Source organism: Brachycentrus maculatus, unplaced genomic scaffold, assembly GCF_059751285.1.
Source record: "Brachycentrus maculatus isolate JH-2025_06_01 unplaced genomic scaffold, ASM5975128v1 h1tg000117l, whole genome shotgun sequence".
Classification (NCBI taxonomy): domain Eukaryota; kingdom Metazoa; phylum Arthropoda; class Insecta; order Trichoptera; family Brachycentridae; genus Brachycentrus; species Brachycentrus maculatus.
In genome coordinates, this window is record NW_028280870.1 from 2832111 (window position 1) to 2847546 (window position 15436).

Genomic DNA, 15436 nt, shown 5'->3' on the forward strand with positions numbered 1-15436 from the left:
ATGATGCAGTGCCCTATGCACCATTGGAGTGCAGATAAGGATTTAAAGAAGATGATGAAGACCTCTCGAAACGCAGGAGTGATTACCTTATTTTCATGTAAGTAGCGATTAAGATAACACTGTGTCAATACAATGCGGTTCCTTATGCACTATTGGGTGCAGATAAGGGTTAGAAGAAGAATAATGTTATACATACCTGCTTCCATTATCTATAAGGTCATTAAAAATAGAATTTGAATATAAAAGAGCCATTCACGATGGATAATGGGAGTGGGCAGATCTGAAATAGATTGCATCATTCAGCCATGTCATATTTGATTGTATAAATAATTTTCTTACATTATAATTTTAAATTAATTTTCTAAAATGTGCCTTCGGCACAGGAAAACCCAGTGAGGGCACATTATTGATATTTGTTATTTGTAATTATGTGTATTATAAAGTAAATAAATGAATAACTCAACAAGTATTTGAAAATATTTTTTTATTATCATTTCTTTAAAAAGTTAAAAATACATACAATATACTTAAAATTAAATAACGTTTTATAGAACACGAGAATCTTTTTCAACAAATTAGTATTCATAGTACGGTGAAACCTCTTTGTAAAGTTTTAAAGGGGCCTATTGAAATAAACAATAAATGCGGGGAAAAAATTAATACGGGATTAAGAGGTCAATACACAAGGAGATACGATTGAGTAGAGATACCGTCCATCCAATCTGCATAACCATTGGTAGGTTGAAATTTTAAGAAGAATACCGGTTTTTGATGTAAATAAATGTATTTATTAAAAAAATATACAACTGAAAACAACCCAAAAGCTTCAGACCTCTTCTGCTGTATCCGTCACACAAGCTTTCTATAGTCTGTATCCCCACACGTTGGAAAATTGTCGTCGAATATACCAAAATTAAGAGAATTTAAAAGAATGTAAAAAAAACAGACAAAATATATCAAATATGCAGCATAATCCAAACGATGAATGCGGTAAAATGGTGGATAGAAACAATAAATGCGATCTATTTTTGCATGAAATAAATTCGGGGTAGAAGAAATAAACGACACATCCGGGAAAACGATTATTGGAGGAATGATAGATAGAGGTTTCACTGTATTATATGTATTTAGAATGGCCAAGTGTTTTTAAAGTGAGTCTTGTGAATATTTGACTCCGAGCTGCTTCCGGATAGTATCTTCCAGTTCAGCTAGGGCCAGGCTGTCACTCAGCGGCATGAGCGGAGATTCCGTGAGACCTGCAAATTGCATAATCAATTTTACAAATTAATATATCAGCATATCTGGTTAATACCAAATTCGACATTCATTTATCTGATAAGCATTATTTTAAAGGTTCACAAATAACCTTTTATCTAGGAAAAATCTACAAAAGATTTGATAATCTTTTCATATAATTAAACCGTAATAATGTAATCTTTATTAACATTTGCAAGGTTATTATAGGATATTCAAACTGTTTAGTATTTTTCTACTGTAAATAAATAAATGAATAAATAAAGTTTGCATTTTAAAAGCATTAACTTTACAGCTTGGAAATATAACACTATCATTCATTCTTCAGGTTGTGTAATACCACTTTATTTCACTACTATGGGTTTTGGAATGGTTATTTCGAAACCGGAAGGTTAATTAACTAAAACTAACTAACCATCATGCCACTTTCTCCAGGGGTAGTCAGAGAGAATAGAACGCCATATCACCCTGTCTCTGCAAACATTCTTCGCCTCTTTGCATCTCCTCATACATACACGCAGATTATTTAAACTCCTGACCCGGCCGCTTTCAACTATTTGACATACCTGATTGTGCCAAGTTTTCCTCGCTCTTCCTCTGCTTCTTTTTCCAACTACATTTGCCTCAATAATTTGTTTAACCGTTCTTTCCTCACTCATACGTTCTACATGTCCAACCATCTCAATACACCTTTCTTAATTTTATCAATAATACTTATCCCAGCCTTGCATTCTTTCCTTATTTCACCATTCGAACATCTATCATACATCATTTTGCCGCACTTTTATCTGAGGGACCGTATTTTGACTGCATTCAGTCCGCTTTCATCCTTCTATTGTCAACTCCATGCTTCGCTTCCATACAGAAGAGTTGGAACCAGGACTCCGTTGTGTACTGCCAGTTCAACTTTCACTGATAGGTAATCAAAAGTCCTGGTAACCAAAGGGTTAAGAAATACTGGTATTTACCAAGTTAAATTGTCCGTCTCCGTAGTGTAATGGTCGGCACCATTGGCTACCGTTCTGGAGGTCCCGGGTTTGATTCCCAGGGAGGGGGGGGTCAAATGAATATAACTGATTTTTTCACTCTAATATTTATTCAATATAACCCTGGACTGATACTTGAAGCGGGGGGCTGGTCACCTTTCCTTCATGTGTTAACCATTAAGATAACACTGTGTTTATATGATGCAGTGCCCTATGCACCATTGGGTGCGGATAAGGGTTAGAAGAAGAGGAAACTTTTTTTTATTAAATATAAATATTGGCAGGCTTATATTAAATATTAAATATAAATATAAAATTATTGAGTTATAAATCCAAAATTAAACAAGGTTTATTTGGTTGAATTATATTTTAATACGCGTCACGTATTAAAATATACATAAATAAATGTAGAATTCAACCAAATAAACGTTGTTTAATTTGGGATATATTACCCAAAAATTCAATATGGAATTCTCTCAACTGTCCGCAGTTACAATAAATAAATAAATATAAAACTTGGCACGATCAAGTATGCCAAATACTTGAAAGTGGTCAGGTTAGGAGTGGAAACAATCGGCGGGTATGTATGAGGAGATGCATGAACGTGGAAGAGGCGAAGAATGTTTGCAAGGACAGAGTGGTGTGGCGTTCTATTCTCTCTGCCTACCCCCGCGGGGAAGCGGCGTGATGGTTAGTTAGTTAATATTGGCGGGTGTTGCTAACCTTTCCGTATGCACCTCCGGCACTCCTCGGCCTCATAGCGCAGGCCGACGCTGTTGACGAAGTTGCACTGGAGCGGCGGCTCCGGGAGGGGGAACTCCCGCCAGGAGCCGTCGGGGAGCTGCAGCTTCTCCGGGCACCAGAACCGGGGCAACTGGAAATAATGTCACCGACTCAACCGCATACTCCCACAACTGGTACTAGGAGATGACTACTTTTGACGATTTTCATCTTCTCCAAGCAGATATATCAAATATATGTGAATGGGGAACACTTAGAAACATTAAACAAACTAATGTTTAATGTTTCTAAGTGTTAGGTCATGTCTTTCACTAGGGCCCAAAAAACTCTATTTTATCACTACAAAATGAACGACCAAAATCTGATGCGAGCGTCGAATGTTAGGGATCTGGGCATTAGGTTTGTGAGCACCCTGACATTTCACTATCACATAGAGGTGGTCAGTGATAATGCATTGAAAATGCTAGGATTTGTTCTGCGTACTGCCAGGGTTTTCCAAAATACCCGCGTGCTGAGAACTCTTTATAACTCCTTGGTGCGAAGTAGACTCGAGAGAGGCTCGATGATTTGGGGGCCATACGAGCTTAAGTACTCTCTTATGGTAGAGAAAGTCCAAAAGAAGTTTCTGAGGTATCTCTACATGAGAGAGTACGGCTATTATCCTTGGCTCTACCCGACCGAGTTTCTCCAGGGTAAGCTTGGCTACAATAGTTTAGAGACTAGAAGGAATATGTATTTGATTACGCATTTTTATCAATTGTTGCGCGGTATGATCGATAATCCTGAAATAATCCGGAACATTGGTCTGTATGTTCCCGATAGTTTCCTAAGACAGCATCGACATAGATTGTTTCACATTCCTATACACAAGACCAACCAGCCGATGGTTATGACTACTTGTTGAACAATATCTCATTGGATATTGATCTGTTCCATGTGTCTGAAGGAGTTTTTCAAAGTTGGATTGTTCTACACCTTTAGCAATATTATTCTTGCTTATTTTGTATTTTATATTGCCTATATCTATGTTAATGTATAGGATTTAAATTTAAGTTTGTAATGTGTATATTATCTATAAATAAAATATATTGAATTGAAAAAATGACTGAACGCCGAATTAGGACATGATTCGAATGAGGATTCTTTCAATAATTCCTTGTTTTATTTAATGTATATTGAAAGCCCACAATTTAAAATGCAATTTTTTTCACAAAGTTAAAAAAATAAAATTTTGAAAGAGAGAAAGAAGACAAATGAATCACAATGGGAATATTTAAAAAAATGGACTCGAAGATCAATTTTGTTGATTATGGTCCACAAGTAAAAATATTCCTATTGTGATTCATTTGTCTTCTTTCTTTCTTTAAAATTTTTATTTTTATACAAATGTCAAATTGTAATAATTTTATTTTATGACCTGATGATGGAATGATTTTCCGAAACCGGTAGTCGCGAATAAGTGGTATTACACAAAGTAAACAATGGATGATAAGAAGAGTGTTTTATTCCATACCATAAATGCTTTTAATATACAAAATATTGTTTTGGTAAGTGCTCACCTCCGTAGTGTAATGGTCAGCACTCTCGGCTACCGTTCTGAAGGTCCCGGGTTTGATTCCCAGGGGGTTCAAATGAAATAAGTGATTTTTCACTCATATATTTTTTCGATATTACTCTGGACTGGTACCTGAAGCGGAGGGCTGATCACCTACCCTTCACGTGTTAACAATCAAAATAACACAGCGTTTATATGATGCAGTGCCCTACGCACCATTAGGGTTCGGATAAGGGTTAGAACAAAGGAGATGATTAATGGGGATATGCATGAATATGGAAAAGGCAAAGAGAGACAGATTGGTGTGGCGTTCTAGTTGATGGTTAGTTAGTTGGTCCAGTACCCTGGCAGTCCCCTTGGTCCCCGTGATGACGGCCTCGTTGGCCAGCTGCAGCAGGGAGTGCGTGGAGAGCGCGGCCGTGCCCCCGCGCGGGTAGGTGAGCACGCAGGCCATGGAGGAGTCCACCCCGTCGGCGTTGAGGTGCCCCGCGGCCGCCACGCTCTGCGGCTCGCGCCCGAACACCAGCTGCGCAAACTGCAGCACGTAGACGCCCAGGTCCAGCACCGTCCCGCCGCCCAGCTCCTTGGTGCTGGAATGTGACATTAGGGATGTCAAAAACATTCAAACTACCTTCTTTTATTCACATTTTGAGTGTGTCCAAACACTTATTCACTAATCTGGGTTTTCTCCACTAAGGAGTTATTTTTACATCAGTAAAAATATGTATCCGCCTCCGTAGTGTAATGGTCAGCACGCTCGCTTACCGTTCTGGAGGTCCTGGGTTCGATTCCCAGGGGGGGTAAAATAAATATAAGTGATTTTTTCACTGTAATATTTATTTAATATTACTCTGGACTGGTACCTGAAGCGGAGGACTGATCACCTTTCCTTCATGTGTAAACGATCAAGATAACACTGCGTTTATATGAAGCAGTGCCCTATGCACCATTTGGTGCGGATAAGGGTATTTATTGTTATTTATTAAAAATATGTATATTTACGGATTTATACTCGGTGAAGACCAAATGCCGACTATACAATGCCTGCATTGCTCCTGTTCTCTTATACGGCTGTGAAACATGGCACCTTACAAAGGACAAGAACAGCCGTGTACTGAGCGTTGAGAATAGGTGCCTGAGGAGAATTTTAGGCGTGCGGTGGTTTGACTTTGTGAGGAATGAAGAGATAAGGCGTAGGACGCAGAAAATTTTGGTCACAACTGTCGTCAAGAAAAGGCGATTCAGTTGGCTTGGCCATGTACTCCGCATGCCTCCTGAGAGCCTTAATCAAGCTTGCCTCTTTTACAAGGCATCAGGTTCGCGCCGCCCAGCACGACCACTGCTGGCAATTTGTCGGCAGTTCTCGCCAGAACTTCGGGACGCGGATCTGACTTGGGAGGATGCAAGGGAGCTGGCAGCCGACAGAAAAGCCTGGAGACAGTTTGTGAACTCTTAGGGAGCGGATATGGTTTAATTAAGTAAAATTAATTAAAAATATGTAACTCATGAGCGGAGTATTCGGACACACTCAAAATGTTGTGAATAAAAATAACTGGCCAAATTATTGTTCTTCTGATAACCCTTATACATAACGCCATTACAAGGTGAAACAATTGTCACCAATTTAATTTTTACGTGTTTTTAACAATCAAATACAAGTTAGTAGACTCTAAAAATTAGTGTTTGATTTTAACATTTTTTTTTAAATAAAAGAGAAATGTTTATGTTTTTATTATTCACACATAGATTTCAATTTCATACTATTTTTGTGAGCCTAAGCGGCTCATTATTAGAAATAGGTATCAAATTGTGGTAGAGTGGGTTCGAACCGAGAAACTCTGACTTAAGAGTCCGCGACACTAACTACGGGACCACAACCCGACACATTTAACATATAAATTAAAATGGAGTACTACAAATTAAACGCCAAAGCTATAAATATATTGTTTTACTTGCTGAAAATGTCATACAAACGCGACACCTATGCTAAAAATTGCAAAATTTTAAAGAACAAAGATAGATCGAAAACGGGTGATAACAGATTTGCATTTTTTACTATTTTTTTTTACTATTTTTCATTATGTCAAAATAATTTTTTTACAACTTTTATAGAATCAAACCACAGGTCTGTGATGTTGCAAATCTGGCAGTCTCGATGACAAGATAACAGATGTTTGTATTACCTAATTGTAATATGTAATACAAACATATTACAAATAGAGTCAACATGATGCCTATCGGCATCAACAGATGGTTAGTTCATACTCACTTCAATCTTTCGACATCGCTGATGGGCATTCCAAATTGCGCCTCCACCTGGAAGATCTCCCCCAGAGCCCCGGAGCTGATGAGCTCCCGCAGTGCCGCGTAGGCCGGGAAGAAGCGCGACCAGACGGCCTCCATGAGGAACAGCTTCTTGGCCCGCGCCAGGTCCACTAGCGTCTTGGCTTGCCTGTAGTTGAGGCAGAGGGGTTTCTCGCACAGCACATGCTTTCCGTTCTGAAGCATCAGTTGTGACACTTCCAAATGTTGAGGGTTTAAATTTCCGACGTAGACAATTTCTAAACAACAAAAATAATAATGTAATACATGCATGTTGAGATAGTACAGTAACATATAATACATCCGCCTCCATGGTGTAATGGTTTGCGTGTAAAGCTTCCGTTCTGGAGGTCCCGGGTTCGATTTCCAAAGGGGGGAGGGAGTGAAAATAAATGTTCATGATTTTGAACTCTAAAATTTATTAAATATTACCCTAGACTGGTACCTTTCATGTAAGTAACGATCAAGATAACACTGTGTCAATATAATGCAGTGCCCTATGCGCCATTGGATACGGATTAGGGTTTGAAGAAAAAGAAGATATAATATACATATAGTGAAGCTTAAATACACACAGCGATCCATGGAAAGATCCGTGCTTGGTTTAAGCCTAAGAGATAAAATAAGAAATGCAGAAATTAGGAACAGAACCAGAATTGTGGCAATGGGTGGGGTGAGACAAGACCCCACAAGACGAACACCTAAAATTTTAAGATGAAGACCTTGGAAGAATAAAAGAGGCGACGGAAGACCACAAAAAAGATGGTCCGACGACATAGCCGCAGTGAGGGGTAAAAACCGGCCCAAGCAGCCGACCGAAAAAATGGAAGGATACGGAATATCTTCTTGATGTATTCATTATTTTTCCAGTCCAAAAAAAGATTAAATATTGGCAGCTAACAAACCGATGTTAGGATCCTTTGCCAAAGCCTCGTAACCCTGGTAGGCAGCCGGGATCTTGTGGAGGTCGGCAAACTGCTGGGCTCTGGTCAGGTCCATGGCCGCGACGGCCACCACTCGGTGCTCGCCAGCAGGGAGAGTCGCGAGACTCGTCACAAAGTCGTGGGAGATCTTCCCCGCACTTACTATACCCCAACGGAGCGCCATCTTTACAACTGGAAATTCATTTTAAATTGAATTAGACGGAAGCAAAGAGATCTAAAGTGTGATCGTAACAATTTTGAGTTCATTATGATTATTCCAATCTCAATTTGGTTACCAAATAAGAATATGCAAACAATTAGTATAAGAAGCAACAAAGTTAAAAATATTTTTTTTAAATCTAGTAATTAACAAAAAAACAATTCAATTAAACTTCTTAACTCACGCACTTCAGATATTAAATAAATATTAAGAGTGAAAAAGCTGCATGGTAGCCGAAAGCACTGTGACATTACGGAGGTGACTTAATTAAAGTAAGGTATAAAAGAAACCAATTTACCAAACATAAAAATAAGGCAATAACATAATTCTCGGTAGAATCATATTTGAATCATGCTTGCCCCATGTTGTACATTGAATAAGATTTTTATAATTTGTATTGTTGAATTTTGCAACAAAAAAAGCAGTTTCTGATGAAATATTATTTTAAAGCTATGATAGAAAGTAATTTTATAAATTTATAAAAACATGCTTAGTAAAACTACAAATCTCTTGAATTTATAACAAATAAAATGCACATAATTGGAAAGTACTCACTCAAGTTATACACACTTTACACTGTATTATTCCAACAATGCCGTGCAATTAGTTATCTAGTGTATTTATAGGTTTACGAAGTTAAAGAACTATGTATAATTAGAAAATATAATATAATCTCAAGAATATTGTGAAAACAATTCATTCGACATGTAGCCGTAAGTCATAACTTTACAAAATGGAACTGTTCCGCATTATCTTATCGCCAACTCGACCTCTTGTACATCTGTGAAGCGCACCATCACAGTGAAGAAACATATCAACCATGATAACACATGACTGTTGCTGGGGTGGAAGTGACAAATGGCTCCATTTCGGGAGATGCATTTGAAGCACTTTAAAGGTGGAGACTGTTACGATGCGAGCATTCAGGCAGTCAGTACGCCGAGCCGAGCGCTCCATCCATAGTTTCGGATGCTCGGTGATGCTCGCCACGAGCGATGTTACGACATTATGTTAACAGTGTTGCTATTTGTTATGATGATTAGATGGACTAAAATCTGAACAGATGCAAAGTTTGGGACACTTCAGAGAGACCACAACCCAATGTATTTACAGTGAAACCTCTGTATTTCATTTTTAAAGAGAACTATTGAAATAAACTACGAATGCGGGAAAACAATGAATGCGGGATTAAGAGGTCAATATACAAGGAGATAACTTTGAACAAAGGATACCGTCCTCCCAATCTACATAACCATTGGTAGATTAATATTCTAAGAAGAATACATGTTTGAGATTTACATAAATGTATTAATTTTTATAAATACAATGATCAAAATTTGTTTTTTGATTTTTATTTCCGTACGTAAACAGTATATTTTCGGCTTTGCAAATAATATTTTTTTCAGCATCAGTTATTGAATGTGCATAATAGAAAGTTTGCAATCTTTCAAAAAGTGTGCAAGCTTCTGAAAATAAAAGTACAAAAGTACAACGCTTCCTCCACAAGCTATCCTACACGTTGGATTGTCGTCGAATGTGACAAAATTTAGGAGAATGTGAAAAACACAGACAAAATATAACATGTATACTGCGACAAACGATGAATGGGGTAAAATAGTGATAGTCCGAGTATAATTAGGGTCCGGGTTGATGAAAAAACCGCCCGACAACAATGTGTTAATATGTATATAAAAAAACAATTTATTTTCACAATTGTTTTTTTAATTATTTTTACCCCTATCGCCACCAAAGGTGCATAGGGTGCCGCTTCAATTTGACATAGTGTTAACACTATCATGAATCATATAAAGACAATCCTGCGTTCTAGATTTCCGGAAAATATATTTTGTGTAATATAAACAACAAAGGTGAATAAACTCGGGGGAAAATACATAATGCTACATGGGAAAGGAAATGGAGAAAAAGGAGAATACCTGCAATGACTAGGCCATTCAGGGTACAAGCAGTATATAGGTATGGTCATTAAATTTAAAACCTTGATTATAATAAAAAAAACACTTGTCGTATTTAGAAAGTAAAGACATTCGATAAGTATTTGTAGTACATAGAGTATAGTTATATACCACAAAGTGACAGATTATGATAATATCCTACTCAGCGTTTTAAGTATATTTAGCAACATATAAATTATGATATCAATACGATCCGATTATTTTCAAAGTATTTACCTTAAAGTTTAATGAAATCTACGAAGATAAATATATTAAGACTTCCCGAAATACATTCAAAAAATACTAATCAGTAAAATTCTTAGATTTTTGTGGTGGTAAAAGTTAATGTAAAAAAACTCTAATGATATCTTTTGAGACAAATTTTACGCGAATAACACAGATGTAGATATCTACATTTTGAAAATGCAAAAATCAAAATCCATTCACATTTCGCAGTATTTTATACGAACGGCTGTAGTATTATCAGCTGCATGTTTATTTCTATCCAAAAGCAGTGAATGTGTATAAAAAAGTACCTACCCACACAAGAGTGGTTAAAGTTGAATAGACCATAAAAATAATTCCAAAAAAGATTATAAAATTAATTGAACTCAATTTTTGACTATGGATTAATTTAACACAACCCTAGTATCTGAAGTACATGACTAGTCACTTTGTCACCGTAAATAAGTTGACACATCGATCCACGCAGTGGTTTATGCAAAATTAATGGCGTACAGGAGTCAGAAAAATAAATATGAGATTTTTTAATGAAAACATAACTTTCAACTATTTCCTTTGTCAAAGTTAAAAAACACACTTGTTTTGTTTGATCAAAAAGTAGAAATACAGTAGTATTGCTATTGGGAAAATTAAAAAAAATATATAAAAATGTCTCTCAGAATACAAGCACTTATTAAGAAAGGAAATGGAAGTCTTTGTACATTTGCAGTTTCAGACCTGCTATCGGCTGGCTCAAATGAAGAAGAATTTTGTTTTTGCAAAGTATTCATGATTATTGAATATCTTTCGATTTTCTGGTAATTGCAAACATATCATGTGTTGAAATGTCTATTCACGTACGGATTACAAGCAATGTCTGAAGAGTTTTTTTTTATGCAGTAAATAGAAATATCTATCGTATTGTTATATGTCATTATATCTAAGTGATTAACACATACTAAAATACTGGAATAATATTTTTTTAAATTTATTCTGCTTATTCTAACAAGTTTCTTTTATGTTCATTATTTTTTTTAATTAATCTTTGTTATTTTTACTAACAACAATTGTTTTTATTTATATTAATATTCTTAAAAGGCTTATTATTTAAAGACGCCAATCAACATACTTCCCTTATTTGTAAAACAATTTTCATCAAACTACAAAACATCTAAAAGAATGTGGAAATGTTTTGCATATTTTTTTGGTTGGTTACAAACAGTATAAAATGTTATATAAAGTAGCACCTCCTAGTAATTCCCAAGATAAGTTTGTCGAATTATCGTCACCCCAAACCTTTTTTGTGGACTCCTCAAAATTGACGCTTGGTAGCACAAAACATTTTTTTTGTCTTTTAAAACAGATAAAATTATCTTAGTATCTTCTAATCGAAAAAAATCTGAAACTTATTATTTCAAATACTTGATAAACGAAATAAATAACAAATAAACCTAATATACTTATTCTAGTCGTTCGTCGAAATATTTTTAGTTAATATTTTTGCAACCACGTGGCGCTAGTGTCTCTTTGTAATATGGAGTGTTTTGTGTTTGTCAGTGAGTTTGTGGTATAAAAAAATTGGAAAGCTGTCAATCTTAAATGGTAAGGACGTTATCAACTCATCAGCCGGAAACATTAGCATACCTGAGTCTATATTTATTCGTTTGCCGAGTGTTTCTCGTACATTTTTATTATTTTTACGAACTTTACATCGATTTGGTTTCCGTTATGTTGACCGCCATCGCCCAGTCACAGATACGCCTTTTTATGCTTAATCTTATCAAATTGCATTTAAAATAATACGTTGACGTGAGACATCAAGGAATGACATTTTTTTAGATTCGTGTTAATCGTGTGTTTAATTTATAAACGGCGAATAAGTTCCGGCGGTGTTTTAATTCGTGAATAACCTCAAACTTGATAAAATTGTAACCGCTTTCGCGACTGATTGACAGGCCAACTGACGTATGATTTTATTTTCGCGATGTCGGAGCCCGGTATTATATATTTTGTGTTGTAATATTTCGTAACAGTTTCGGCGGGTTCATTGTCGATTATTAAAAATTAATGAATCATTGTCTGGTCGAGGGAATGTGATACAAAATATGTGACATTTGCATCACGTTTGCCGGTACAAAACCAACTCACGAGATATTATGTATCAATTTAAGATTCGATCAAACTCGTGTTGTGATTTTTAGATAATTTAGTTGTCGATAACCTAGTTTGGATCAGTATTCGCGATTGTTCTGTGGTGTGTGGTTCTGTGAATGAACAAACGTTTTATTTTTAACTAAAAGTGATTCACGTTTGAAGTTAAGTGTGATGTGATAATATTATGTGGAAGCTGAATATCCGCCTCAGGACTGATAAAGCAATCTGACTGCAACTATTATTTTTGCGCTAATATCTGAGAAGATCGCCCAAATGATATGATAGGAATTTGTGTAAGAATTTATTTTTAATCTAACCAAGTTATATTTTTTCCCGAAACGAATTAGTAATTCCGTGATGTCATAGTATTGAGAAATCAAGTTTTACTTTACTATATTTTGTTATAATGTAAGAATTTTCTGGAATAATGTTAATTAAAATCCACATGTTGTGTTACCTATGTTTCACTATATTACCTGTATTTTTATAAGGAAATTTCCTTCATTTGGAACCTTCGATGTTCCTCATAAATATTTCTATAGGGAGTACGGGTATGCAACTCTGAGTGCCCTAGCCATTGCTGCTATTCTCCGTTTCCTCTCATATAGTAACTCTTCTATTTGCTTTCCTAAAAAGCGGTAATATCCTCCATCTTCATCTGTATTCCATCATAAGTATATAATTATATGTAAGTAGGAAGTTTGGAATATGCTTGATGAGATGGAGATGACGTAAGCGCAGGAGCTCAGAGTAAAGGATATTACTATTGTATAGGAAAGAAAGTGGAGGAGAAATAGTAGGTACTATAGGAAAGGAAAAGTAATGGCTGGGGCACTCGGGGTTACATATTCGTACTTGTACTAGCCTGTGTAACTTCGACACGGATAATTCCCGTGCGGAAGAAGTAATTGTTATTAATTGACTCTTATCGAGTAAATATATCAGTACTTTTTACGATTGTAATTAATTAACGAAAAATCCATTAATTACTAATACTATAATTAAAATGGAAATCACAAAGTTAGTGCTTAAAATATAAATTAAAATTACTAATATGTATACGTTATGCATCGACCAACCTAGGATATAAATTAATGAAAAATGTCATTCAATGCTAGAATATTGATGACAAAATAAAATATAAGATGTTTTTTTTTTAATATTTTATTTCAAAAGATGTTTTTGTAAACCTTAATAGCGCAAGGTACTTGTGATCTGTTGATTTTTCATGCAATGTTATGTAAACACATCACCTTCAACTACAAAAATATGTATGAAGTGAATACAGGAAGAACGTTTGTAAAAATAGTACATATCTACAATCGAACCTTGATCATAGTATCAACAGCGGCTCGATCCTTAACGCTATGTATATGTATATAGATAAGTGAATTGTTGGTAAATTTAACATTATGTACTCACATTCCGTAAAAGATATATTATATTAGGTGTCACACTTTTTATACGAAGAGAATAAGGGAGTCGGGTATTCACAGAGCCAACGACATGCCATCGGTTTGCTTGGCCATACTAGCGATAGTAAAATCATTTAGTTTCCGGCAATGCATAGTGCCGGTTGCCACCTTACGTCCGATTTTATGTAAAATAATAAAAGGTGTCGGGTTGTTGTCCCGTGGTTAGTGTCGCGGACTCTTAAGCCAGAGTTTCTCGGTTCGAACCCCTCTACCGCAATTTGATTCCTATTTTTAATAATGAGCCGCTTAGGCTCGCAGAAATAGTATGAAATTGGAATATTTGTGAAAAAAAAATATTCTCTTTTTAAAAAAAAAATACATATACGAGTATATAATGGATTATTTTGTAGTTTTTTTAAACTCCTTATCTTTTGATAACTTTTTTCTTTTAAAAAACCATATACGAGTACATATTTATTTTTAAAAAAAATATATATTTTCGAACAAAAACGGTGTTTTAAACAAAAAAATCTATTACCTAGTGTTACCTGGGTTCAAAGAAAATCCAGTTGCGATCTATCGTATATTGGTCCTTAAAGTTTTGTATTTATCAACATAACTTAAAATTGAAGTGACATTGAACTTGTAAAGAAAGTATTTACACATACTTAAGTAAAATCAATAGCTGTTTACTGTTTATTTACGACGAATTAAAAAAAAATGGTCGTAGTATAATCGATTTTATGTTGTAACATGTTAAGTATTTAGTTTCCGTCGAGTATACGGTGAGTTAGGGCTGCGCATCGTTCACTTTCTTATGGTCGGATACCATAATGTCAGCCGGCACGCGATCCCGCCCAGAGAGACGTACGAGTGAGCACGCGATTCACGAATCACATTTCCGCAAGTAAAAGTGGGTACCCATTTCTCCATAACCGAATGTGATCCGATCCACGTGTCTGATAGACGATTTGCATTGCCGCCAATCTGGTCTGACGTTGGCCATAGACAATATTTAAAAATTAGATGAGATCAGCCAGCTGTCTTTCGACGCTCTTTGAATCGAAATTCAAATTTTGAAGTACAACATTCGCTAGCGATCCCGCCCAGAACGACGTATGTATGAGTAATCACGCGATTCACGAATCACATTTCCGCAAGTAAAAGTGGGTACCCATTTCTCCATAACCGAATGTAATCCGATCCACATGTCCGATGGACGATTTGCATTGCCGCCAATCTGGTCTGACATTGACCATAGACAAATTTGAAAATTTCAACGAGACCATTCGAGATAGGAGTGTTGAGATTTCTTGCTATTATTTTTCAGAGAGAGTAAGATCGGCGTCTTCTTTTCACAAATATTTATATAAAGTAAAAAATAAATAATTTTTCTGTTAAGGGGATATTCGCAAGACAGAATCATTCGCCGGGCGACCACCGGAGAGGTAACACGTCTTTCCACGCCCGATTATTTAAAGAATGTATATTAGATACCTTTCTGTTTTTTAGAATAAATATATAAAAAATATTTTTACATATTTTTTTAGCTCCTTTTCAATAAATCTTTTCCTTTCAAAACCATATAATTGTTTCGAAGAAAAAATTATTTTTTCAATGCAAAAACGGTGTTTTTTAGAAAAAAAAAAACAAATATGTAAAATGTCACCTGGATTTAGAGTAAATTTATTC

At 35.7% G+C, this 15436-nt stretch overlaps 2 protein-coding genes across 5 annotated transcripts in view; one reads left to right on the forward strand and one right to left on the reverse strand.

The window, feature by feature from the left end:
• Nucleotides 1–1002: 1002 nt before the first annotated feature.
• On the reverse strand, nucleotides 1003–10429 carry LOC148309855 (trans-1,2-dihydrobenzene-1,2-diol dehydrogenase-like). Of its 2 annotated transcripts, none has more exons than XM_088259460.1 (6): nucleotides 10191–10429; nucleotides 7764–7973; nucleotides 6806–7097; nucleotides 4880–5126; nucleotides 2964–3114; nucleotides 1003–1256 (listed from the first exon to the last, which is right to left on the reverse strand). In XM_088259460.1, the coding sequence occupies exons 2-6, from the start codon at nucleotides 7963–7965 to the stop codon at nucleotides 1147–1149; spliced, it is 1002 nt and encodes a 333-aa protein (XP_088115586.1). In that variant the 5' UTR covers nucleotides 7966–7973; nucleotides 10191–10429; the 3' UTR covers nucleotides 1003–1146. The 2 variants fall into 2 exon arrangements, with proteins under 2 accessions (XP_088115586.1, XP_088115587.1); XM_088259461.1 differs by lacking the exon at nucleotides 10191–10429 and adding an exon at nucleotides 8557–8733.
• Nucleotides 10430–11679: 1250 nt separating this feature from the next.
• The window catches only part of Arf6 (ADP-ribosylation factor 6), a 59916-nt gene continuing 56159 nt past the window's right edge, over nucleotides 11680–15436 (forward strand). Inside the window, exon 1 of one of the 3 annotated variants that reach the window (XM_088259390.1) lies at nucleotides 11680–11777. The gene's annotated coding sequence lies outside the window, so the exon portion shown is untranslated. Of the gene's footprint in view, nucleotides 12623–15436 lie in introns of all 3 variants that reach the window. The other 2 variants (XM_088259389.1, XM_088259391.1) reach the window with 2 other exon arrangements.

Coding starts and splice junctions, on each gene's coding strand:
- LOC148309855 (XM_088259460.1), bottom strand. CDS start 7,965: ATGGCGCTCCGTTGGGGTATAGTAAGTGCGGGGAAGATCTCCCACGAC. Junction 5,127..6,805: donor AGCGATGTCGAAAGATTGAA/GTGAGTATGAAC, acceptor GTCACATTCCAG/CACCAAGGAGCTGGGCGGCG. Junction 1,257..2,963: donor CCGGAGGTGCATACGGAAAG/GTTAGCAACACC, acceptor TGCAATTTGCAG/GTCTCACGGAATCTCCGCTC.